The following is a 24,951-nucleotide window of genomic DNA, read 5'->3' as shown; positions in this document are numbered from 1 at the left end:
ATAAGTGAAAGAAGCCAGACACAAAAGGTGACATATTGCATGATTCTTTTTATATGAAATAAACAGAAAAGGCAAATCCATAGAGACAAAAAGCAGATTAATGGTTGCCAGGGGATGAGCGGAAGAAGGAATGGAATGAAAAAGTTTTGAAATTAGAAAGAGGTGGTGGTTGTATAGCATTGTGAATGCACTAAATGTCAGTGAATTGTACACTTTAAAATGGCTAACTGCATTTATGTAAATTTTGCCTCAATGAAAAAAGAAGTGGACAACATACCTTGACACTTATAAAATTCATTCTACTCTCTCGTGCAATTACCCCAGCTAGTAAAGTTTTTCCTGTTCCAGGCGGACCATACAACAGTATTCCTGTTCTTTGTCGTATGGGCAAGTTTGCAAATAATTCTGGATACTGAGAAACAAACAAACAAAAAAAATATGAAAAAGAGCTCAAGTCTAAACAGAAATGACTAAGTAGCAGCTAAAGATCAATGTATAGAAAAAAATATTCAGATAGTAATCACCACCACCTTTCTTCAGTAACAGCAAGTACAACAGTAGAAAATAAAATTCCTACTAAAAACTATAAATGAACTCAAAGGAACTACTACAAATTTTTTCCAATTAAGAACACATTCTATATAAAATGCATATAACTGCATCAGAACTTCTTTCTATGTTTCCTGTTTTATTAGAAGTACTACATTTAAAAAGTACAAACCAATCTTTTAACAAGTATAGTGCCTTTCATGGATATGCTTCATGGGGCAAGTTATGAGAGCTGTGTACATTCAAATCTCTTCAATCAAAGATGGTAAAATATCCCAAGAGTCTCCAGGCTGAACAAATAATTGACTGCTTCTCAAATTACCTTTTAAAGCACCACTGCTCGAGAACAAGAGGACTTTTTGAACAGGTGAGCCAAACATGAGGCTATTGTCAGCAACATCCTGGTCTCCTTTATTAGGTATGCCTATTTAGTTCCCTCTATTGAGAATATTCCCACTCACCTCTACTTCTGCTCTAATCTGAAAGAAGCCCACACAGCAGTTACGCATATAGTCTCCATGTACTGTATCTGGATGTACTGAATCTCCATGTACTAATGCTTGATGCCCACCCAATCCCAGCACTGGGATCATGATCCTGCTAGCTAGTACCTCCATGCCCATGTTCTCTCACACTGGTTTTAATAGTCCTGGGCTGCAATCAGCATGTCCCAGGCTCCAGTGGCCACTGTGCCCAGGAGTTGTCATGCAGTTACATGAAACCCAGGGTCCTTACCCATATTTTTTTTCTCACTCCTTTGCACGGGTCCCTGATCGTATGCAATGATCTTTGCCTCTCAGATTTCTGATTAAAACACACTACCTCCTAGACTCTACCATCTGATCTTCTGAAGAACAATCTACATTTGTCTCCTGTATCCTGCTATCTGCCTCGTCTATACCTGCCAACTCTGCTTTTCATCCCAGGTCTGGAAATCTAGCTTCACCCATCAGTCCTGTTAACCTTGATAACTCTTCTACCTCCTAGTTTATTCCTATCCATTTCTGCTCAAATCGCAGCAGACAGTTCATCTTGTTTTACTACAATTTGAATGATTAAAGCAAACAGAATTATACATCAAAATGTATTTACTGTAACTGTCACCTCAGCTTTCTATTATAAGTTTCTTATGGTCAAAGACTGCATCATACACACTAAAATCTGTCAGCCTGGGCAACATAGCAAGACTTTGTCTCCACAAAAATTAAAGAGTTAGCCGGGCATGTTGGTTCATGCCTGTAGTTCTAGCTACTGGGGAGGCTGAGGCAGGAGGATTGCTTGAGCCCAGGAGTTCGAGGTTGCAGTGAGCTGTGAGTGTACCCCTGCACTCCAGCCTAGATGACAGTGAGGTCTCAACTCTAATAAAAAATTAATTAATAAAATAAAAATTTGTTAAAGTACCTAAAATAGTGTCAGATATTTATTTGGTAACTCAGTAAACACTTGTTGACTCACATGGAGACTGGGCAAGCTAACACATAAAGCCAAAGCCAATAATACAGTGGTTCTTCTGGGAGTAAGTATTCACTTTTTCTTTTTTTTTTTTTTTAAACATACCTTGGCAGGTAACTGGATAGTATCCATGAGTATCTGCCTAACCTCATGTAACCCACCAATCTTGTCCCAACCCAGGTCTCTAGGTTTATGCAGGTTGACACTTCGCAAAGACACAGGAATAAATCCATGGAGAGCCTTTTCGAAGTCCAGTGTTGTTAAAACTAATTCTGTTTAAAAATAAACAAAATTTCTTTTAGTAGTTATATTTCACTATATGAATTTTCAAAATATGCCATCATTTTAGCTGGAAACACTAATTTTCTACTCAAATAACTGCTTATTCAAATACTATAATGGAATATATTTAATTCTTGTCTTACTACAATTACATTTCTCCACAATAGAAAGAAGATTCCAAGTTCAGGTTTTAATAGTAAAACATACTTTCTCTGGTGGATATACTCTGACGAGAGAGTCGAGAATGTATGGCTCGATCCACAAGTACCGTAAAATCTCTAGCCACAAACCCTCCAGTTTCTTTAGCTACATGCTGCAGGTCAAGATCGGTGAACTTGTTTATATCACAGTCCAGTTTATTTTTTATTACATTACACAGAATTTCACATCTTTGTTCCTAAAGAAAAGCACAAAATTCAAATTTCCAATTTTATTCAACTGTATATTTTAGAACGTATATTTGGAGAAAATCAGGTTGACAGATCTATAGTGACGGAAAGCACATTGGTAGTTGTCTGGGGATGGAGCCTGGGAGGGATGGGTAGTAAAAGGGCTAGGAGGCTTCTGGAGTGATGAAAATGTTTGTTTCCTTAATTGTGGTGATGGTTTCACGGCATCTACATATGTTAAAATTGATCAAATTGTACACTTTATGTGAATTTGTTGTAGTTAAATTATATCTCAATAAGGTTGTAAAAAAATCACATTAATAAATGATTGTCATTTCTTTCTCCAATAAGAAGCATTTTTAGTAATACATGGTTCCTTTAATAATTTTGTTTTGGTTCCTATAAAACTTATTTCTAAAAACATATTCAGTGACCAATATCTCAAATATCATTCTATTATCCTTAATAATATATATAATACCTTTGTTCTTCAATAGCAGTTAACTAGCACAGGGTCTGAATATTTAGGGTAGATGCTAGGTGAAATTTTTTAAGAATTTAAAATATGTTTGCCAGTCCTGGAACATACTTCTTTCAGCTCAGTGCCACTAAAACCCTCATGAGTTCCCAAAGGGGACTAAGTGCCATTATGTGATGGTGGAAAAAAAAAGTTTAATTAATGAAGTGTTTAAAAGCCATCTATCTATTTCTCTCTGTTCTTTCTCATTCAAAGAAATACCATTTTCAAAAAAGTCATTTTCTTGGAAAGTGCATACTAACATTTCAGGTGGCTATAAATTATAATTTATGCCTCTAGCACAACATGCACCAAATGTTGACTTACATATCCTTAAGATAATTAATAGAAGCATAAGTTTAAAGCCACAAATTACTAATAAAATTGAAAAATAATTTCTAGAAAAGGGACATAATTCAATAATCCTTACAAATAGTGTATTACCTGATTAGGAGGCTGAATGTGTTGGATGCACTGAAATATGTGAACTCCTTGAGCAGAAGCAAGTAAAGGATGTAGAGATTGTTGAGACTGACTTGTGGCAATCAGTGCAACCAAACTTCCCATGGAGATAAACTCTTTTATCATATCATTCAAAGCTGGAATTAAGCAATATAGTGTAAAAGCTTAGGAAAAATAAACATGAAATTTAAAAATTATACATTCATTAAAAATAATGATACTCTAAGGTTGACCTTTAAGGTGGAATATGTATGGTATCACTCTTTCATGTCTTTAAAAAAGGAATCCATCTAGTTATTCCCTGATTTGTCTATCAAGGATCTAATAAATCTAATGGAGGCACAAGAGGTACTGCAAACTCAGACCAGATACTCAGAGCAATGTCTAATGAGGTTCCCTACTCATGGATCTTATGAAATAAATGAACGAATGATAAAAATTTGTCTCTGAAATAAATATTCTAGAAGGGTGATAAATTTCCATACTGTATTCTGTTTGTTAAAATATAGCTCATATTCCTATGACTTCCAGAACAATCTCTTCCTACCCCAGGTCTTGTAAGGTTTCATATGAGAAGGTCAGAACTGAAATCGGCATTAATAACGTACATCCGAGTCCTGTCCTGACCTAGAAATTTGCAGCACTCCCTTAAACTCTGGACTAATAGATCTAGTATAAGAACAGTAACAGATCGAGTGTAAGATTAGTAACACCAGTCCTATAGATACTATAGATTTCAAATTTTGAGATTAACACACTAGGTAATATAATCCAAGCCACTCTTGGTTGCATTTTATATCTATTTCAGTTCTTAAGAACCTTGAAGCAAGTCAATGCTGCCAAACCCTCCAATCTCACCTCCCTAGCACTCCTCTCCTTGCATTCTAAGCTCCAGTCAACAGGTTATTCCCCAAAGTATCATTACTTCCTATATCTCTGTGCTTTTGCTTATAGACCACGCTTCCTTTGCTTCTTTATTAGCATGAAATTGGTTCACACTAATTTCTACTCTTCCATCAAAACTCAGCTCAGTTATCAACTCCTCTAAAAAGCTTTCCCTGATAACTCCTTATCCCACATCAACCCCAGTATAGGTTATATGCTCCTACACTACTCTGTGTATACTTCTCGCACAGTGTATTCTGTCACCTCCTTGTTGGTCACCCTGGTCAAATTAATCTCTCTGAATTTCCATTTATTGGCCTGTAAAGCCCAGGGAATATCTTCATGCAGAATACAAAGCAATCCAAGAAAGCCAAGAAAGGATTGGCTACTCATACACAGTAGCCATCATTATTAGTATCGTTCTGTACTAACACTGTTCACCCTTCTTTTTCTCCTAGACTTTGAGAATACAGACTGCGCACAAGCGTTTGTCAAATATTTGTCAAATGAACAAAAGAGTAAATCTGTAAATTAAACAGTAAGTAAAGGAGAATGAAAAACCCTAAAGGACTAAGCATGCAGTTGCAGAATTTTCATACTGTTTTTACTCTACCAATTTTGCTAATACGGTCTATAGGACAACTGTAGAATGCTATCAGGGGCCTCAAACACAACACTTAACATAACACATATATTATTCTCTGAAGAGAGTAGATTTATTGTTAAGACTAAAAATGCTGACTGACAAAAGAACAAGACCTTAAGCCAGTGGTGGATGCATTTACCATGAGCAAGCCGCTGGCTCTGCACCGCATCAGGACTGTGCTCATGTTCCGGGACAGCATGCAGTCCAGCAATGTGGTCAAGGTCATCCAGCAGAACAACAGATGGCTGCATCCACACTGCTTCTGAGAAAGCCACCTCTAGGGTTTTTTGTATGTTTTCAAGCCTTTTTCCTTAATACAGAAGATATGAAATGGTTTCAATATTATTTCAGTGCTGGGAAAGTTCAGGTTGTCCTTTCGAAAGCATTAGAAAAGCTCAATACTGATTTAACTATAAAAATTTGATCTATATTTTATTAATATACCAATCACAAAAACTTGTTCATCATTAACATGGTTCAATTAATACAGTCTCAAAGGGCGCAGTAAAGTATCAAATTTTATAAAACTCAGAAAAGGAGGCCAGGTGCAGTGGCTTATGCTGGAATCCCAGCACTTTGGGAGGCCAAGGTGGGCAGATCACTTTGAGCTCAGGAGTTTGAGACCAGCCTGGCCAACATGGTGAAACCCCATCTCTACTGAAAATACAAAAATTAGCCAGGTGTGGTGGCATGTACCTGTAGTCCCAATTACTCGGGAGGTTGAGGCACGAGAATTGCTTGAACCTGGGAGATGGAGGCTATAGTGAGCCGAGATCACACCACTGCACTCCAGCCTGGGCGACAGAGCAAGACTGTCTCAAAAAAGAAAAAAAAAGAAAAAAGAAAAAAGAAAAGGAATATGCTGCTATAATTTCTGTGTGCATGTATTCATTTATACCCCGTTTCACCCCATTGAAAATTTTAGATGGCCTACAACAAAATTAAAAAAAGTAGGATGTGGGAAAACATAAGTGAGAGTAAGGGATCAAGATTCGTGTAAAATCAAATGCAAATGCATCTGCCTAGAGATCCTGGAGTTGCTATATTTGAATCACAAATTTGGCTTCAAACTTCCTGGTGAGTTACAAAGTTTAAATTTACAAAGAACAGGAAACACACAAGTTCATGATTAGTTGGAACTATATGATAGAGGTACCCAAGGGGGAAAAATTGACTGTTCAAAGTAAAAAAAAAAAAAAAAAAAAAAATTTTTAATTGAATACATAATAATGTAAATGTTAAGGACTTTAAAAGTACAAAAGTGTTCTATGGTAAACTGTAATTCTCCTTATTTTAGTCCATAGCCTCCTACTTTCTCTCTCCTGAAGCGACCATTCTCCCAGTTTCCCATAGCAATTCAGAGATCATTTATACCAATTAGAGTATATTCTAAGTACTAATTTTTCAGAGTGGTGTCAGTGAGCACTTCCAGGAATGTAGTCTACAAAGAGTTCTGGCTAGAAAAAAAAAATAGGCCTCCATCAAATATGGAGAGTTTTAGAAATTTTATCAAAAACATTAGAAAGCCAAAGACTTAAAATTTCTAAGAAATTTCAATGACTAAATGATGAACAGAAAAGTTAAAGACTAGATGATAGGTGTATTTATTAGATTGATAGCATTAATTATAACATTCCTGTCTTTCTAATGAAAAAGGGATTTATGTAGAGTGTTACCATATTCATACCTCGTAAAGCTTTACAGTCAACTCTCTCCACATGGGCATCCAGTTTGTCAAATGCTTCTTTACAGATTGCTTTGGCTAAAGTTGATTTTCCACTTCCCTAGAAAATAATTGCTTTATAAGAATTCCCAATATATTCAGTCACAGAAATAGTTTCTGTCGTTATGGCAACCACCAAGATTCAGCCTCAATTTTATACAGTCTCTTCCAGAAAAATAAAAGAAGAAGAGGGAATACTTCCCAACTCATTTTATGAGGCCAGATTTACACTGACAGCAAAACCAGACAAAGACAATACAAAAACAGAAAACTGCAAACCAATCACTTTCAAACTTAAAAGGACAAAAGCTCAGCAGAACATTAGCAGATAAAACTCAGCAATGTAGAAAGAATGATACACCACAACTACATGGTATTTATCACAGGTATGCAAGGCTGGTTCAACATTTGTAAGTTACTCAACCCTATCAGCACCTTATAGCCTAAAAAAGAAAAACCATATAATTGTATCAATTGACACAGAAAAAGGGCATGGAGAACATCACTCTTATTCATCATCACTCCCCCAACACCTAAAAGCAGACACACAGAAATATTAGTGAATAAATGAATGCTTTCCATATGTCGTATAAACCCTATATAATACCTGGTCAAAACCCAAAGAAAGGTAAACAAAAAGTTATTAAATGTTACAGAAAAATGAACACACCTTAACCACTTACCTTTCCTCCTGTGAGTAAAAGAGCTCCATTCCTAAGTCCTGCAACAAGAGACATCAGCTGCCGAGACAAAGGGCGTCCCAGGAGGCTATGAGTGATGTGCTCCAAGGAGGACACGCCTAAGGAATTCACTCCTCTGTAAAAGATATACATGGTTACATGATAAAAGACTGAAGCAGGATAAAATTTAACTATAAAAAATGCTGAATTTTGCCTTCCCAGTATAGTTAATTAATTTTATTTTATATCTTGTTTTTTTTTGAGAAAGGGGCTTGCTGGGTCATCCAGGCTGGAGTGCAGTGGCGTGAACCCAGCTTCCTGCAGCCTCAAACTCCCTGGCAAAGGTGATTCTCCTGCCTCAGCCTCCGGAGGAGCTGGGACTTCAGGCATGCAACACCACACCCAGCTGACTGGTTTTTTTGTGTGTGCATTTGTTGTAGAGACGGGGTTTTGCCATGTTGCCCAGGCTAGTCTCCAACTCCTGGGCTCAAGGGATCCATCTGCCTTTGCCCCACAAAGTGCTGGGATTATAGACATGAGCCACCATGCTCAGACTAGTTAATAAATTTTAAAAGACTAAAATCTTAGAAATTGTCCCCTACTTGAGAGAAAGTATACTGATTAATGTCGAAACTGAATCCAAGCCCTTTTTTTTTTTTTTTTTTTTGAGACGGAGTCTTGCTCTGTCGCCCAGGCTGGAGTACAGTGGCATGATCTCAGCTTACAGCAACCTCCGCCTCCCAGGTTCAACCAATTCTCCTGCCTCAGCCTCCCAAGTAGCTGGGATTACAACTGCCCTCCACCACACCTGGCTAATTTCTGTACTTTTAGTAGATACAGGGTTTCACCATGTTGGCCAGGCTGGTCTCAAACTCCTGACCTCAGGTGATCCACCCACCTTGGCCTCCCAAAGTGCTGGGATTACAGGTGTGAGCCCGGCCTCCAAGCTTTTAAAATTAGTTTTATTACTTTAAAAATGTGCAGTTACTGAAAGTTTTGCCCTAATAGAACTCCTTAAGGAATCTTAACACACACACAAAAACACCTCTAACCTTCAAATGATTTAATTTAGTAATCAACATAATCATAAATGGGTGCTTTTGAAGTACTGAGGATAACAAAAATTTATTTCCTCTTAAATATTACCTATGAAATCCAGTATCAATCTGTAGATTACATTATACAAACATGAACTTTAAACTACTTCTAGACTGTGACTGCCTGCCACTTTATGTGATCACATAAGAGTCTGAAGAGATTTTACTTTATGCAGGATGCAGTGGTTCACGCCTGTAATCCCAGCACTTTGGAAGGCTGAGGCAGGTGGATCACTTGAGACCAGCCTGGCCAACATGGTGAAACCTCATCTCTACTAAAAATACAAAAAATTAGGCAGGTATGGTGGCACATGCTTGTAATCCCAACTACTTAGGAGGCTGATGCGGAAGCATTGCTTGAACTCGGGAGGTGGAGGTTGCAATGAGATGAGATTGCATCATTGCACTCCAGCCTGGGTGACAAAGTAAAAGTCCATCTCAAAAAAAAAAAAAAGATTTTATTTTATATTAATAAACACTGTGCTATATTTAAACATTTTGCCTTTATGGTTTAATGCTTTTACTAAAACATTTACAGATTATACCATTCTAGGAAATCAAATCACCACTACTACATCTACCAAAGCTTCTGTGAAGACTTCTAAGAGGTAATGCTTATAAGAGATTCTCATATTATATAAGAAATATGGAAATTAAGAGGAGTTTTAAAAATATTTTTTATATTTTAATCTAGCCCTACTGAATCAAAAGAGGAATTTTTTAAATATTTGCTTTAAAAGTTGAGAAAAACACAAATAATCCAAATTATTACAGTAATACAAGACAGTGAAGGAATAACTTAATTTGAAATATTTTTAAACATTTAACTAATGTTTTTGGCTTTAACTTTTAAAATGTATTTATTTGTTCTAAGAATTATTGTTTTATTCAAGCATATATGATCCAGGTGATATCTAGTTGCTTTCTTCTCATCAATCAATTCTCAAAGTAAAATTTCTAATAAGCTTCAGACTTCTAGTTATTGAAGAAGACAAGGTTATCCCCTACCACCAGGGATGGATAAAAACATAAAATGAAGAAAAAAAAAAAAAAGAAGACAAGGCAAATTTAAGCTAGGCATGAAGATGGAGACAATCCTTGAAAAAATATCTATATCTACTAATGCATTAGTAAGATCACTTATTGATATTAACATCTACTTTAATATTTACATTGAAAACTCTGCCAGATATAATATTAAAACACGTCTCTAAATACATGCTAGTTTGGCCATAACTCCTTACCCCAAAGAGCTCAGCTTTAAAAAAGGAAGAATAAAGTCAATTTCCTCACTGTTTTCTTCTTTTACCATAGGATCTAGAAGGACCTATAGTTGCAAGGAAAAATCAGTTTTACATTTCAAAGTATGTCTTTTGCACGTTTTTCTCGGGTCCCAGAAAACTAAATTGCTGATTCTGTTATACCAGAGAGAATAGATAAATTATGCATGCAAGATCATTATTTAAACACCCTTGACAATAACAATGTACCCATCCAGGGAACATAAATATTTATGGTCAACAAGCAGAAAGAATATTATTGCCTTAATACGTTTTACAGATATATTTTTATTATAATTTTGATTTATGTCACAATAATCCTTTCACAGTTCTTACATTTGTATCTTCTCCAAATGGTATTCCTTCAATAATATTTCAAAAATAAAGGAACAATGTCTAGTTCCAAAACACTGAAATTCTAAATAACTAGAGTATCTTCAGCTTTATAATGACAAGAATGAATATCCTAATCAAAAAATAATATTGTAAAAAGATCACTCTTGGCTGGGTGTGGTGGCTCACACTTTTGGAGGCCAAGGAGGGCAGATCATTTGAGGTCAGGAGTTCAAGACCAGCCTGGCCAACATGATGAAACCTTGTCTCTACTAAAAATACAAAAAATAGCAAGGCGTGGTGGCATTTGCCTATAATCCTAGCTACTAGGGAAGCTGAGGCAGGAGAATCACTTGAACCCGGGCGGTGGAGATTGCAGTGAGCCGAGATGGTGCCACTGCACTCCAGCCTGGGTGACAGAGTGAGACTCCATCTCAAAAAAAAAGACCACTCTTAAAATACTTCTAGAAGAGCGGGGCGCAGTGGCTCACATTTGTAATCCCACCACTTTGGGTGGGCAAGGCAGAACAATTGCTTGAACCCAGCAGTTCAAGACAAGTCTGGGCAACATAGTGAAACCCTATCTCTACAAAACATACAAAAATTAGCCAGGCATTATGGCATGTGCCTGTGATCCCAGCTACTTGGGATGCTGAGGTGGGAGGATCACCTGAGCCTGGGAGGTTAAGGCTGCAGTGAGCCATGATCGTGCCACTGCATTCCAGCCTGGGCGACAAAGCGAGACACTGTCTTTAAAAAAAAAAAAAAAAAAAAAAACTTATGGAAACAAAGAAAAGTGATCTGATAATATTTCTGAAGAGTTGCAAATTTAAGAACTGTCAAAATATGATGGGTTGTACAGTAAAATTGCATATAAAAGTAGGAATTTAAAAAATCAAACCCTTAAAACTACGTTTTCATTTGTTTCAATCCTAGAAGAATTTTAAATCATGATCCATTTACCAGTTAACACGATCAACTCTATTCTTGGAACTTAACTGTGCGAAGGCATTCATTTTTAAATTTAGGATAAGTCAATAATTTGTACAGATACCTTAAAGAGATTACAGAAAAAAATAATTTTTTTTTTTTTTGAGACGGAGTCTCGCTCTGTCGCCCCAGCTGGATGGAGTGCAGTGGCCGGATCTCAGCTCACTGCAAGCTCCGCCTCCCGGGTTCACGCCATTCTCCTGCCTCAGCCTCCCAGTAGCTGGGACTATAGGCGCCCGCCACCTCGCCCAGCTAGTTTTTTGTATTTTTTAGTAAAGACGGGGTTTCACCGTGTTAGCCAGGATGGTCTCGATCTCCTGACCTCGTGATCCACCCATCTCGGCCTCCTAAAGTGCTGGGATTACAGGCTTGAGCCACCGTGCCCGGCCATAAAATAAAATATTTTAAATCAAGTTATTCCTTACTCCTACCTGGTTTTTAATACACTTCACAATGCAAGATGTTACAAGGAAATTCATACTTTATTATCGATCATATGTAACAAATAGTGTTTTATTAAATATTCAGTAATATGCTATTACTTGTATTGTAGTCTTCTGCAGCAAATTGGGACTCAACAGAAAAATATTTTTATCTTTTTCTTTTTCCCAAGAATGAACTATGCTCAGAGAAAATTCCTTCAGCCCTATTAAAAAGAAAGTAATAAATGCAGAGTTAGTATTGAAACAGAGATGAAATAATTTAAGATTTTAAATGTCAAATTTATTTAAGTTAAAGGCTTTTTTATTTTTTGCAACAGGGTCTCGCTTGTTGCCCAGGCTGGAGTGCAGTGGCATAAACATGGACCTCCTGGGCTCAAGTGATCCTTCCGCCTCAGCCTCCCAAGTAGCTGGGACTACAGGCATACACCACCACGCCTGGCTAATTTTTGTATTTTTTTGTATAGATGGGGTTGCGCCATGTTGGCAGGCTGCTCTCGAACGCCTGGCCTCAAGTGATCCGCCTGCCTCGGCCTCCCAAAGTGCTGGGATTACAGGCGTGAGCCACTGCACTCACCCAAATATATTTTTCAATACATAAAATCTACTGTTTAATTATCATAATTACATTTCACTATTCACGTACTGTTCACATGTATGACAGGTTGCAAGAACAATTAAAAATGTACAACTATTTAAATAGAAAAAAAAAGTCAAAACAACAAATGTACTCACCATCTTTAGTTTCCAGCTTAATAAATTCTTCCTCTGATATTACCAAAGGAAGCATGGTGGTAGTAGACTGCTGTAGCCATGAATAAAATACAATTTTTATGTCTTCTTCACTTACGTCTTTAGGCTGCCAAAAAAGGCATAGTAATGAATTATCCTCATCACTGAACTTAACTTTAATACCCTTATTTTAACATCTTATCTTCCTAATAAAGTGTAAGCCTTACCAAACAAATCCAATGAAGGATGTTCATATTCTATGGGCACAGGTTTGGGATTTGACATTACAGTTAGCACAATGAGTGCAGTGTAGCCTGAAGAAACATCTGTTAGGTGGAAAAGTTTTAAATGCTCATTTTCTCTATGCCCAGCGATACACCTACCATAATTTGGCTCACTCAGTAACCACTCCAACCCCATTCTCCCTTTCCTCCCTCTACCATAAAGACAGGAAAACAAATTCCTTTTTCTTTGAGACAGAATCTCACTGTATTGCCCAGACTGGAGTGCAGTGGTGCAGTCTCTACTCACTGCAACCTCTGCCTCCCAGGTTCAAGTGATTCTCTTGCCTCAGGCTCTCAAGAGGCTGGGATTACAGGCATTGCCAGCTAATTTTTATATTTTCAGTAGACATAGGGTTTCACCATTTTGGCCAGGCTGCTTTCAAACTCCTGGTCTCAGGTGATCTGCCTGCCTTGGCCCCCCAAAGTGCTGGAATTACTGGTATGAGCCGCCACGTCTGGCCTAATAATCTATTTTAAAAAATTTGTTTTGAGATATTGCGTAGGCTACAGTGCAGTGGCACAATCATAGCTTACTGCAGTGTTTAACTCCTGGGCTCAAGATATCCTCCCGCCTCAGCCAGCCTCCTGGGTACCTAGGACTACAGGCATGTGCCACCACATGTGTCTAATTTTTATTTCTACTTTTTTTGAGATAGAGTCTCGTTCTGTCGCCCAGGCTGGAGTGCAGTGGTGAGATCTAGGCTCACTGTAACTTCCACCTCCTCAGTTCAAGTGATTCTCCTGCCTCAGCCTCCTTAGTAGCTGAGATTACAAGATTAGCACCTCACCCAGCTAATTTTTGTAGTTTTAGTAGAGATGCGGTTTCACCATGTTGGCCAGGCTGCTCTCCAACTCCCGACCTCAAGTGATCCACCCATCTCAGCCTCCCAAAGTGCTGGGATTACAGGTGTGAGCTACCACGCCTGGCTTAATTTTTTTTTACATTTTTTTTGTAGAGATAGGGTCTTGCTATGTTGCCCAGGCTGTTGTCAAACTCTTGGCCTCAAGCAATCCTTCCACCTCAGCTTCCCAAAGTGCTAGGATTATAGGTGTGAGCCACTGGACCCGACCTACAAAAATCTTTAAGTTCAATATCTCATTTCCTGACTCTACCAGTATCCAAAGAATTAACTGAGTAGAAAAGTAAAACAGTCTAGCACTCTTTTAGGCTGCAATATTAATACAGAAACAACATGGGACAATTTTTTTAAATTACGACCGTGTGGCAAAATTATCAACCTCTTAGGAAAGCAAAAAATATTCATATTTGCATTGGCAAATATACATATTTGTGTTATCATTTATTAAAGATTTCTCAGCTTCTCAAAAAGTTAAACATAATTCCTAGGTATATCCCAAAGAAGCTGAAAAGAGGAACTCAAACAGATATTTGTACACCAGTGTTCACTGTAGCATTATTCACAGCAGCCAAAAATGTGGAAACAACCCAAGTGTCCATCAACAGATGAATGGATAAACAAATGTGGTATATGCATTCAATGGAATAGTATTCAGCCATGAAAAGGAATAACGTTCTGATACATACAACACAGATGAGTCTTGAAAACATTATGTTAAATGAAATAAGTCAGATACATAAGACAAATGCATATTTCCACTTATATATGAAATATCTAGAGTAAGTAAATTCATAGAGACACAATGTACATTAGAGATTACCAGGGACTGGGGAAAGGAGTGGATGGGGAATTATTGTTCAATGGGTACCAAGTTTCTGTTTGGGGTGATGGAAAAGTTCTGGATATAGATAGTGATGATGGTTGTACAATATTATGAATGTAATTAATGTCTCTGAATTATACACGTAAAAATGGCTAACATGGCATATTTTATGTTATATATAGTTTAACATAATAAAAAAAGACTTGTATCAAAAAGGAATACAACATTGTTATTACTTAGCTAAAGCAATTAGAAATCTTACAAAACATGTAAAAGAATTTTGATGTAACATATATATTTGAACTCACTAAATTCTCTCTAGGTTGTAATTTTAGAGATCTTGGAATTTTAGGGGTAACTTCCACTGGAGTTATCCTGACTACGGCATGCATTTCTATATTTAGTCTCTTCCTCAGGTCATCTGGAATCTGAAATTTAAAAATAAACAAAAATATAAATATATTCAAAGCTTGGTTAAGAAATATTTCATAGCATAAATATTGATATATTAGCTTCTATGAATTTAGGTGAAATAACAGAAGCTATCATAATAACTCATAGTTGTCTCAGTCCATGCAGGCTGCTATATCAAAATATCTTAAACTGGGTGGCTAACAAATGACAGAAACTTATTTCTCACAGTTCTCTTTTATAACAGCACTAATCCCATTCATGAAGGCTTCACCTTCATGACCTAATCACTTCCCAAAGACCACACCTCCTAATATCATCACCTTGGGAGTTGGGATTTAAACATATGAATCTGAGGAGGACACAAACATTCAGATATCAACAGTGTAACCAGATGGATGTTCAGATATTGTCATACCATGAACATTTCAATCTTCTCCCTACATTTCTTTCCTTTTCTTTACATAACCTTTAGAATTAGAGCTTTAAATGAATGTATTTGACTGTACCCACCAAACCCATCTTTTAAACTATGGTACATTTACATTCAAATTAAATGTTATTTCTAATCTTGGAGAAGCCTTTATTTGTGAAAGTTGACAACCAGTGAAGAAGCTGGAATGGCCAAAACTAATCACAGACGATCTGCCTGATTGTCTGATTAAATGATTAAATCCAGACAGAAACTTAATCTAAAAAGCAAAGAGTAAAATTTCTCCCACCCCCTAATGAAAATGTTCTAAACTTAGATTGTGGTGATGGTTGTACAACTAGCATAAATATACTAAAAATGACTGAATTGTACACTTTAAATTTTATCTCAGCTGGGCGCAGTGGCTCACGCCTGTAATTCCAGCACTTTGGGAGGCTGAGGTGGGCAGATCACGAGGTCAGGAGTTTGAGACCAGCATGGCCAACATGGTGAAACCTCGTCTCTACTAAAACTACAAAAATTAGCCGGGCGTGGTGGTGGTAGCCTGTATCCCAGCTACTCGGGAGGCTGAGGCAGGAGAATCATTTGAACCTGGAAGGCGGGGCTTGAAGTGAGTGGCGATCATGCCACCACACTCCAGCCTGGGTGACAGAGCAAGACTCCATCTCAAAACAAACAAACAAACAAACATATATATATATATATCTCAATAATGATGTTAAAAATTTCTCTCAACTTCTCAAATATAAGCACTGAAAGACATAAAGATGACTTTATTAACTTCTAAAGAGCATGTGCAGACATATTAATGGTAGACAAAAGCATAAATAAAAACTCTAAGGTACATATTCTGACTTAAAAAGAATTTAACAATCAAGTTTCCTGTTTTTGTTTTTTTAAATCACCATGCTTCACAGGGTAATAAAGGTTCAAGTGAACATGAATTTGTTAGTTGTATCACCAAGTGATCAATTTTGATCTCTCAAGCCAAGTCCATTTTAGTATCTGATTTCACCTACTGTGACTTCTCATTGTCCATGGCTCTTCAACCTTTAGTGAACTGGGAAGGGCTGAGTCCTTACTGCTATGTTAATCACAGGACTTTACCATCAGCACTTCTCCCTGTTCTCACCATATAATTTCAAGGAAATAAAAGGATATTCCCATCTAATGACAGAACCAGCTAAATCATAAGCTCAGTGTTAGACATTTTGAATTTGAGAATGCAGTGGGATCCCTGAACGGACAGTTTAAAGCTAACAGAAAATAATGATCTGAGGCCAGGCACAGTGGCTCATGCCTGTAATCCCAGCACTTTGGGAGACTGAGGCAGGTGGATCACTTGAGACCAGGAATTCAAGACCAGCCTGGCCAACACAGTGAAACCTCGTCCCTACTAAAAATACAAAAATTAGCCAGGAGTGGTGGTGCACACTTGTAGTCCCAGCTACTCCAGAGGCTGAAGCAGGAGAATCACTTGAACCTGGGAGGTGGAGGTTGCAGTGAGTGGAGATGATGCCACTGTACTCCAGCCTGGGCAACAAAGCAAGCCTCTGACTCAAAAAAAGAAAAGAAAAGAAAAGAGAAGAGAAGGGAGGGGAGGGGAGGGGAAGGGAAGGGAAGGGAAGGGAGAAGGGAAAGAAAAGAAAAGAAAAGAGAAAAGAAAAGAAAAGAATGGTCTGGAGCTTTAGAAAATGATGTAGGCTGGCCAGGCGCAGTGGCTCAAGCCTGTAATCCCAGCACTTTGGGAGGCCGAGGCAAGCAGATCACCTGAGGTCAGGAGTTCGAGACCAGCCTGGCTAACATAGTGAAACCCTGTTTCTACTAAAAATACAAAAAATTAGCCAGGCATGGTGGTGCATGCCTGTAGTCCCAGCTACTCGGGAGGCTGAGGCAGGAGAACCGCTTGAACCCAGAAGGCGGAGGTTGTAGTGAGCCAGATCACACCACTGCACTCCAGCTTGGGCAACAAGAATGAAACTCCATTTAAGAAAAAAAAAAAAGAAAAGGAAATGATGTAGGCCAAAGAGATTAATGCTTTGCCAGTTATTTGCATAAAGGTCACAGGTAAAAACTGTTGGAGAAAAAAAAAATCTACAAAAGGAGACAACCTTCCCTTTCTATTTTATTCCCTTTCCTAACAGGTTCCTCTCTTTATCACTATGAAGTCTTACTTTACAGTGGTTCAAATTTAGGTTCAAATAAATGGACTAGTGACTTACATCATATAAAGGTAGCATTAATATTTGTGGCCAGAATGAGGGGCTGGAACACTAGTTGCCATGTCTACTTCCTCTCTGTTATACACAACTTAAAGAGCAGACACCTGCAGGGTAAGCAGCTTCTGGATGCATTCCAATCCAGGTGCCACCACATGCAGCAGGAAGGTTACCTCATGCCATGGATTTCTCCCTATACTGGCCCTTTTCCCTAAGTATTAACAAGTTGCTTTCAGTAACTGGGGAACAAATCTGCAAGCATTAAAGGTGGGAGGCTTTGTAGGGCACTCCATGCTGATTAACCCCCAAGTCAGTCTGCCTAGGTTTGAATCGACACTTACTAACTATGCAATCTCAGGCAAGTAATTTTGACCTCTCTGGGCCTGAACCTACCTAAGCTTGTACCTATTCAAGCTTACTTGGCCAGAAAATACACAATCTTTATCCATACAAGGACTTTACTGCAAAGTGTAAATGTGTCCCCCAAAGCTTTAGGCACTGTGTTTCTTTTTAATTGATTTTCAATTTATATATGAAATACTATTCTAATTCATAATTTGGGGATGTTTAAGCCACATAAAATTTCTCCCAAGTTATAAAATTTATACTAACCCAGACTTTCCCAAGATGGAGAACTTCTACATTTTTGGTGTATTTGATGGCATTCTTCAATTCTTCAAGTCCATTCCAGACTACTTGTAGCACACAGGCCTTCTCATCTTCTTCACTATGATCTGACCTAGGTTTTTTTTGATCTAGTGGCTCTGACATCTGCTTCTCTTTTTCAGGTGATAAGACATTTTGTTTTGTTTTACTTTGCTGTTGCTTTGGAGAAAGTAGCTTAACTAGCTTTCCATATGTCACAGTAAAGCTGGGCTCTACATCAAAATATTCCTGGTCCCAAGGAAATACATGAATGGCACAGTGTTTATGAAAAACAGAGGTTGCTGACGCATTATATATACTAGGAGGTTGAGATTTGCATACTCTGAAAATATTGTTTAGAGGAACAACCTTTGACTGCATATTTTTGAACGCATTGATTTCAGTTAAACCCCAGGATGTCTCTTGTTTCTTCTCAGATCGAAAGGAAAAAATGTTTCCTATCATAGTCCATAAACTTGCTACTGATGATGAGTCAACTGGAATCTCTGACTCGTTTTCATTAGATTCAGTGATTCCCACAGCATTTGACTGAAGTTGCTTGGTTTGAAGTTCTTTCATTATGCCTTTCTGGTCTCTTCCATAACTAGGAAGTTTTTTATATTCAGCATCAGCTTTTGAAAATGTATTCTCTTTGGTTTGGCGTGTCTTTGGCTGAATAAGGAGTTTGGTGTCAGTTTCCAGCCTTCCATAAGAGGCAGTTGGTATTAGTGCAACTGTGTAGAAAATAAAGCTTATTAGTGTACATTCATTTCTACTTTGGACTCAATGCTATAGTGTAGAATATGACAGCAAATATTACAATAGCACCTACCGATTTGGATAAATATGTACGTTTGTTGATCAACCCAAACAGGAAAAATGGCTTTTGGAAAAACTATTCGAATTTGATCTAGAAGATGCTGTTCAAGGGAAACAGCATGTAGCTCCTAGAACCAATAGACAAAAAGATCAACTCAGTTTACATTTTGTCCATTCCATGTCTAGTAGGAAAAATCTCAATTCATTTTTAAAAAACAAATTTTAATGTGCATATTTAATATATACAACATGATGTTATGAGCTACATATAGATAGTAAAATGGTTACTATAGTGAAGTAAATTAACATATACATCATCTCACAGTTACCCACTTTTTTGTTTTTGTGGTAAGAGTAGTTAAAATCTACTCATTTAACATGAATCCCCAATACAATTTTATTACCTATAGTCGTCAGGTTGTACATTAGATCTCTATCAATTTATTCTTTTTTTTTTTATTTGAGACAAGGTCTCACTCTGTTGTCCAAATTAGAGTACAATGGCATGATCTTGACTCACTGCAGCCTTGGCTTTCTGGGCTCAAGCAATCCTCCTGCCTCAGCCTCCCAAGCAGCTGGGACTAAAGGCACGCACTATCATGCCCAGCTAATTTTTGTATTTTTAGTAGAGACGGGGTTTCACCATGTTGCCCAGCCTGGTCTTGAACTCCTGGTCTCAAGCAATCCACCTGCCTTGGCCTCCCAAAGTCCTGGGATTATAGGCATGAGCTACTGTGCTGGCCCCAATTCATTCTTATAATTCAAAACCAACTCAGAATATATAATAAAGCTTAGAGAAGAGAAATCTAAAGACATTGATATTGTGAAGTAATTTAACCTTAAATGAGAGAGTTCTTATTTGGTTTTCTTTACCAGTATCTCCCAATCATCTGCCGAGAGGGGTTCCACCTCAACTTGTTGACAAGATACCACATGGGAACATGGCTTGAGAAATACCTAGAAAAAATTAAAAATTTAAAACTACTTATAAAAAACTTTTATGTGTCATATACTAGAAAATAAGAAGCTATCTTCTTACCATTTTAGGTAAGTAGATGTGTGTGTGTGTTTTGGAGGGGGGTGTATATGTAGTCTATGTAGTCTTTCTGTTTTGAGAGATGGGGACTGGCTCTGTCACCCATGTTGAAGTGCAGTGGTACAATCATAGCTCACTGCAGCCTGGAAACCCCGGGCTCAAGCAATCCTCCCGCCTCAGCCTCCTGAGTAGCTGGGAAAACAGGTGCAAGCCACTGTGCCTGGCTATATGTGTAGTCTTTCATGTGACAAATATTTATTGAGTACTTATTCTTATCCAGGACTTGATATACTCAGCATTTTAGGAAAAACTGTTTCATAACTAATTACAGAATGAAGAAAAATACATCTCAGCAAGACACATTTTTCTTTTTTCTTTTTTTTTGAGACGGAGTCTTGCTCTGTCGCCCAGGCTGGAGTGCAGTGGCTGGATCTCAGCTCACTGCAACCTCCGCCTCCCGGGTTCACGCCATTCTCCTGCCTCAGCCTCCCGAGTAGCTGGGACCACAGGCGCCGGCCACCTCGCCTGGCTAATTTTTTGTATTTTTTTTTTTTAGTAGAGACGGGGTTTCACCGTGTTAGCCAGGATGGTCTCGATCTCCTGACCTCGTGATCCGCCCGTCTCGGCCTCCCAAAGTGCTGGGATTACAGGCTTGAGCCACCGCGCCCGGCAAGACACATTTTTCAAAAATGAAAGCAATCACTAAAATGTAAAAATGTAAGTAAAAAATATAAGAAGAAATGACTATATCATCAAGTTATGGTTTGATCTAATATGTAAATATTCTCATGATTTCTAGAAGTTTTGCAACAGCCATGCTGCTTCAAGGAAAGTGAAAAATACACTGAAATAGACATTGGAGACAAATATTTAGAAGTATAATCCTTCACAGCTAAAAGTTAAGTAAAACAAATAATACCCTTTCATTATAGTTTAAATTTATAAAACACTAGTATGTCTATAAGCTGGAGCCACCATCTTACTTCCTTTCCCCTTCTATAGGCATTTCCAAGGATTAAAGGAGTAAAATCCAAAGCCTCTGCATGTTAAATTTAACTCTAGGTAACCAACTCTTCCTCTCTGCTTTTGTGGACTGGAGCAGAATTTCCCTGAGTGCCTCATCCCCAGACTCCTCAGTAAATTTCTCTTCAATATCTCCCTTACTGAAAAGGATGATTCTGAGCAAGCACAAAGCAGCTCCTGCCCACCAAGAAGCTAGAGACTCAGTTTCTTAGTGGCATTGCTGCAATAAGGGATCTAAAAAAAAAATCAGGTAAAGTCACTTCAAAGCAAATGGGAGTTAAAAACAAGTAGGGGCCGGGCGCGGTGGCTCAAGCCTGTAATCCTAGCACTTTGGGAGGCCGAGACGGGCGGATCACGAGGTCAGGAGATCGAGACCTTCCTGGCTAACACTGTGAAACCCCGTCTCTACTAAAAAATACAAAAAACTAGCAGGGCGAGGTGGCAGGCGCCTGTAGTCCCACCTACTCGGGAGGCTGAGGCAGGAGAATGGCGTGAACCCGAGAGGCGGAGCTTGCAGTGAGCTGAGATCCGGCCACTGCACTCCAGCCTGGGAGACCCAGCGAGACTCTGTCTAAAAAAAAAACAAGTAGGATTCTTCAGAGACTAATTAAGACTTGAAAATCAGGAAGTTGATGCCCACAGGGAAGTGCCAGGTACTCAGAGGGCAGAACTGTAACTTGCTAAGCAATCCTGGGTAAAATATTCCATCTCCTTGTATTGTAGAACGAAGCACCAAAGTTAATGATTTCTAAGGTCCATCTGGCGCTAAAATTTTAAGATTCTAGCAACAATTTAGAGTATGCAAGGGACTAGTGCTAGGTTTATAGATTTATCTAGTCTCTTCTCATCAAAAACATGCATAAACAAGATTAGTCTGTGCTTAAAACAAGTTAAACAGACATGGCACTCTCGTGTATTGTCATGGGAAATTGGTAATAGAGAGCAGTGTAGCCTCATCTATATAAGTTTTAAATGTATAGCACCCTTGGCTATTCTGTTTTTAAATGTTTCAGTCCACATATATATCTGATTCTGAGAAAGCACAAAGCAGCTCCTGCCCCTTAAGAAGCTAAGGACTCCTGGGCTAGTCAGTCCACTTTCTGTTCCTATCAGTGATTCTTCAGGAGATAGTGTCTTAGTGGCAGGGCTGCAGCAGAGGATCATAAAGACACAGAGAGTGAGAGACAAAGAGAGACATGTTAAATGCACACTGTTTGTAATACATGGAAAGGTATCTGAAATATTTTGTGGGACAATAATTGCAGAAAATATGAATGATCTCATTCTTCCAATCCTAAAGGTCTACTGAGATCCTCCAAAACAGTAGACATTCATTCTGAGGATGGGACTGGGGAAAGGTAAAAACTTATTTTTACTTTCAATGGTAAAATAGTTATAATGAATACATATTATTACTACATCTTCTTCTTTTAAGAGACAGGGTCTTGCTGTTGCCCCCAGCTGGAGTGCATAATCATAGGTCACTCAAATTCCTGGGCTCAAGCATTCCTCCTACCTCAGTCTGCTGAGTAGCTGGGACTACAAGCATATGCTACTATGCCCAGCTAATTTTTTTTATTTTTTTGTAGAGATAGGGTCTTGCTATGTTGCCTAGCCAGGCTAATCTTGAACTCGTGGCCTCAAGTGGTCCTCCCACCTTGGCCTTCCAAAGCACTGGGATTACAGGTATAAGCCACTGAGCCCAACCTCGTATTATTCCTACAGTTTAGAAAATGTTTAAAGGAATAACTTGATAAACATAAGAAAACAAAAAATAGACATGGGTATTTAAGCTTTCAGGTTTATAATCTAAGCATATTAAACTCATAAGGGAAGACAAAAATGGAAAAATAATAACCCTCTGTTGTAGAATTTTTTATTTTTTTCAAGACATTGTTTCACTCTTGTCACCCAGCTGAAGTGCAGCAGTGCAATCTCAGTTCACTGCAACCTGTGCCTCCCAGGTTCAAGCAATTGTCCTGCCTCAGCCTCCCAAGTAGCTGGGATTACAGGCGCCTGCCACCATGCCCAGCTAATTTTTGAATTTTTAGTAGAGATGAGGGGCTTCACCATGTTGGCCAGGCTGGTCTCCAACTCCTGACCTCAAGTTATCCGCCCACCTCGGCTCCCAAAGTGCTGGAATTATAGGTGTGAGCCACCGCACCCAGCTGAATTTTTTAATCAAGTGAGACCATGGAAGGTTATAAAATATATCAGAAACGAAGTTCAATAATAGTAAGTAGAACCTAGTAATTCAAAAGGAAAAATAATTTCACGAAACCAAAATTAGGGAATGTGGAAAATGAGTTAAATAGTAGAATAAGAAGCAAGTAGGGAGTATGGTAAAATACAAGATAATGACCTAAACACAGAGTACAGTCAGCTTCAATAGACTAGACTAGTTACATAATAGCATACAAATTAGGTGTCATCTCACCTCCTTTAACAAAAAATCTAAACTTTTATTTTTATTTCTATTGCTTTATTATGTGACGTTAGAAGAAAGTTATTGCCATCACATGTGCTTACCTGTCCCCCATTTGAGAGTCCAAGTTTTTGACCAACTTGTCTGTTAATTTCAGCCACATTTTCACCTTGATCACTAAAATGCCTGCCTTCCACCCAGCTCAAGAATGCAGGCTGGTGACTCCAGACCACTTCTATAGCTTGATTCTATTCATATAAGAAATGAGAGGAAAAAAGGTTTTCATATACATTTTTCTGGATTCACATGAAAATAAACTATTATTTCAATTCACACGTACAAAAAGAGTTCTACAGATAGTTCTCTGTTATCTACATTTGTTGTAGCATTTAAAAATCTATAATCATTTCCAACATCAAATGCTGGTGATGCTAATAAAGCCAATAACCTTATATTCTTATGGCAGTGTTATAAATTTAATCAACCCTTTCAGAATTCAAAATGGCAGTGGTCAGTCAATACACTTACATAGCAGTTGAGCCACATATAATTATTTGAGCATTTATTCCCAATTAATTATTCAAAGAAAAAAGGAACTACAGCAAAAGCTATCTGTGCAGTATTTTCTATAATGGTAAACAGTTGAGACTGTCTTAAATGTCTATCAATAGGGAAACTATTAAATAAGCTATAAATTTACTACTTTAACATATAAGTTAATAAGTAGAAACATATATCATCTTTAAAAATGTAGCAGTATAGTTTTAGAATTACGAAATACCAACCAGATGGAGTATGCAATCCATATTTATTTACTTATTTATTGGAATAACAATAAATGCATGTGGCAAAAGCACAAAATGTACAAAAGGGTAAAATGTGAAGCCATGTCCCTGTTCTCAGAGGTAATTACCGCTGTTTCTTCTGTACCCTTCCAGAAACGTTATATTATGCAGTCTCTTAATAATTATAAGGGCTCATATAACTATGGGAATATAGGTTTTAAACAAAGCAAAATATAAAAGTTATTCTCATTAAAAGAGCAATTACATAAAACATGTGTTTGTGGCCAAGGACCAAAAAAGGGTTTTCTACGATTAAACAATTACAAACTCATTATAGGGACCTTGGAAAATATATAAACTTGGAAGGAAACAAATGAACTACTGATATTCTCTCCACAAAAAAGAAAGACAACCATGTGAACAATTTGGTCTATTTCTTGTTAATCCTTTTTTCCATGTGCAAGTTTTTCATATAGTTGTGTTCATATAGGCAAAATTTAATATTCCTTTTCCCCTACTTATATTGTATCATAAGCATTTTCAAACTTTTTTTTTTTTTTTTTTGAGACAGGATTTTGCTCTGTTGCCCAGGCTGGAGTGCAGTGGCACAATCATAGGTCACTGTAACTTGAAACTCCTGGGCTCTAGCAATCCTCTCACCTCAGGCTCCTGAGTAGCTAGGAATACAGGCATACACCACCACACCTAGCTAATTTTTTTTTTCTATAGAG

General features: G+C 37.9%; 1 protein-coding gene across 4 annotated transcripts in view; it reads right to left on the bottom strand.

Moving 5' to 3' along the window:
- The window catches only part of PEX1 (peroxisomal biogenesis factor 1), a 43,319-nt gene that overhangs the window by 12,982 nt on the left and 5,386 nt on the right, over window positions 1-24,951 (bottom strand). For 2 of the 4 annotated variants that reach the window (XM_023226737.1, XM_023226739.1), the window contains exons 2-16: window positions 23,540-23,683; window positions 19,825-19,908; window positions 18,965-19,079; window positions 18,100-18,866; window positions 14,733-14,852; window positions 12,461-12,584; window positions 11,828-11,931; window positions 9,927-10,009; window positions 7,589-7,721; window positions 6,870-6,966; window positions 5,322-5,492; window positions 3,634-3,788; window positions 2,491-2,680; window positions 2,107-2,273; window positions 278-412 (exon numbers count right to left, since the gene is read on the bottom strand). In XM_023226737.1, coding sequence (XP_023082505.1) covers window positions 278-412; window positions 2,107-2,273; window positions 2,491-2,680; window positions 3,634-3,788; window positions 5,322-5,492; window positions 6,870-6,966; window positions 7,589-7,721; window positions 9,927-10,009; window positions 11,828-11,931; window positions 12,461-12,584; window positions 14,733-14,852; window positions 18,100-18,866; window positions 18,965-19,079; window positions 19,825-19,908; window positions 23,540-23,683 — 2,589 coding nt within the window. Of the gene's footprint in view, window positions 1-277; window positions 413-2,106; window positions 2,274-2,490; window positions 2,681-3,633; window positions 3,789-5,321; window positions 5,493-6,869; window positions 6,967-7,588; window positions 7,722-9,926; window positions 10,010-11,827; window positions 11,932-12,460; window positions 12,585-14,732; window positions 14,853-18,099; window positions 18,867-18,964; window positions 19,080-19,789; window positions 19,909-23,539; window positions 23,684-24,951 lie in introns of all 4 variants that reach the window. The other 2 variants (XM_023226740.2, XM_023226738.1) reach the window with 2 other exon arrangements.

Source organism: Piliocolobus tephrosceles, chromosome 8 (genome assembly GCF_002776525.5).
Source record: "Piliocolobus tephrosceles isolate RC106 chromosome 8, ASM277652v3, whole genome shotgun sequence".
NCBI classification, from domain to species: domain Eukaryota; kingdom Metazoa; phylum Chordata; class Mammalia; order Primates; family Cercopithecidae; genus Piliocolobus; species Piliocolobus tephrosceles.
Note: the sequence above shows the minus strand (reverse complement) of the source record. Positions and strands in the feature narration are given on the sequence as shown.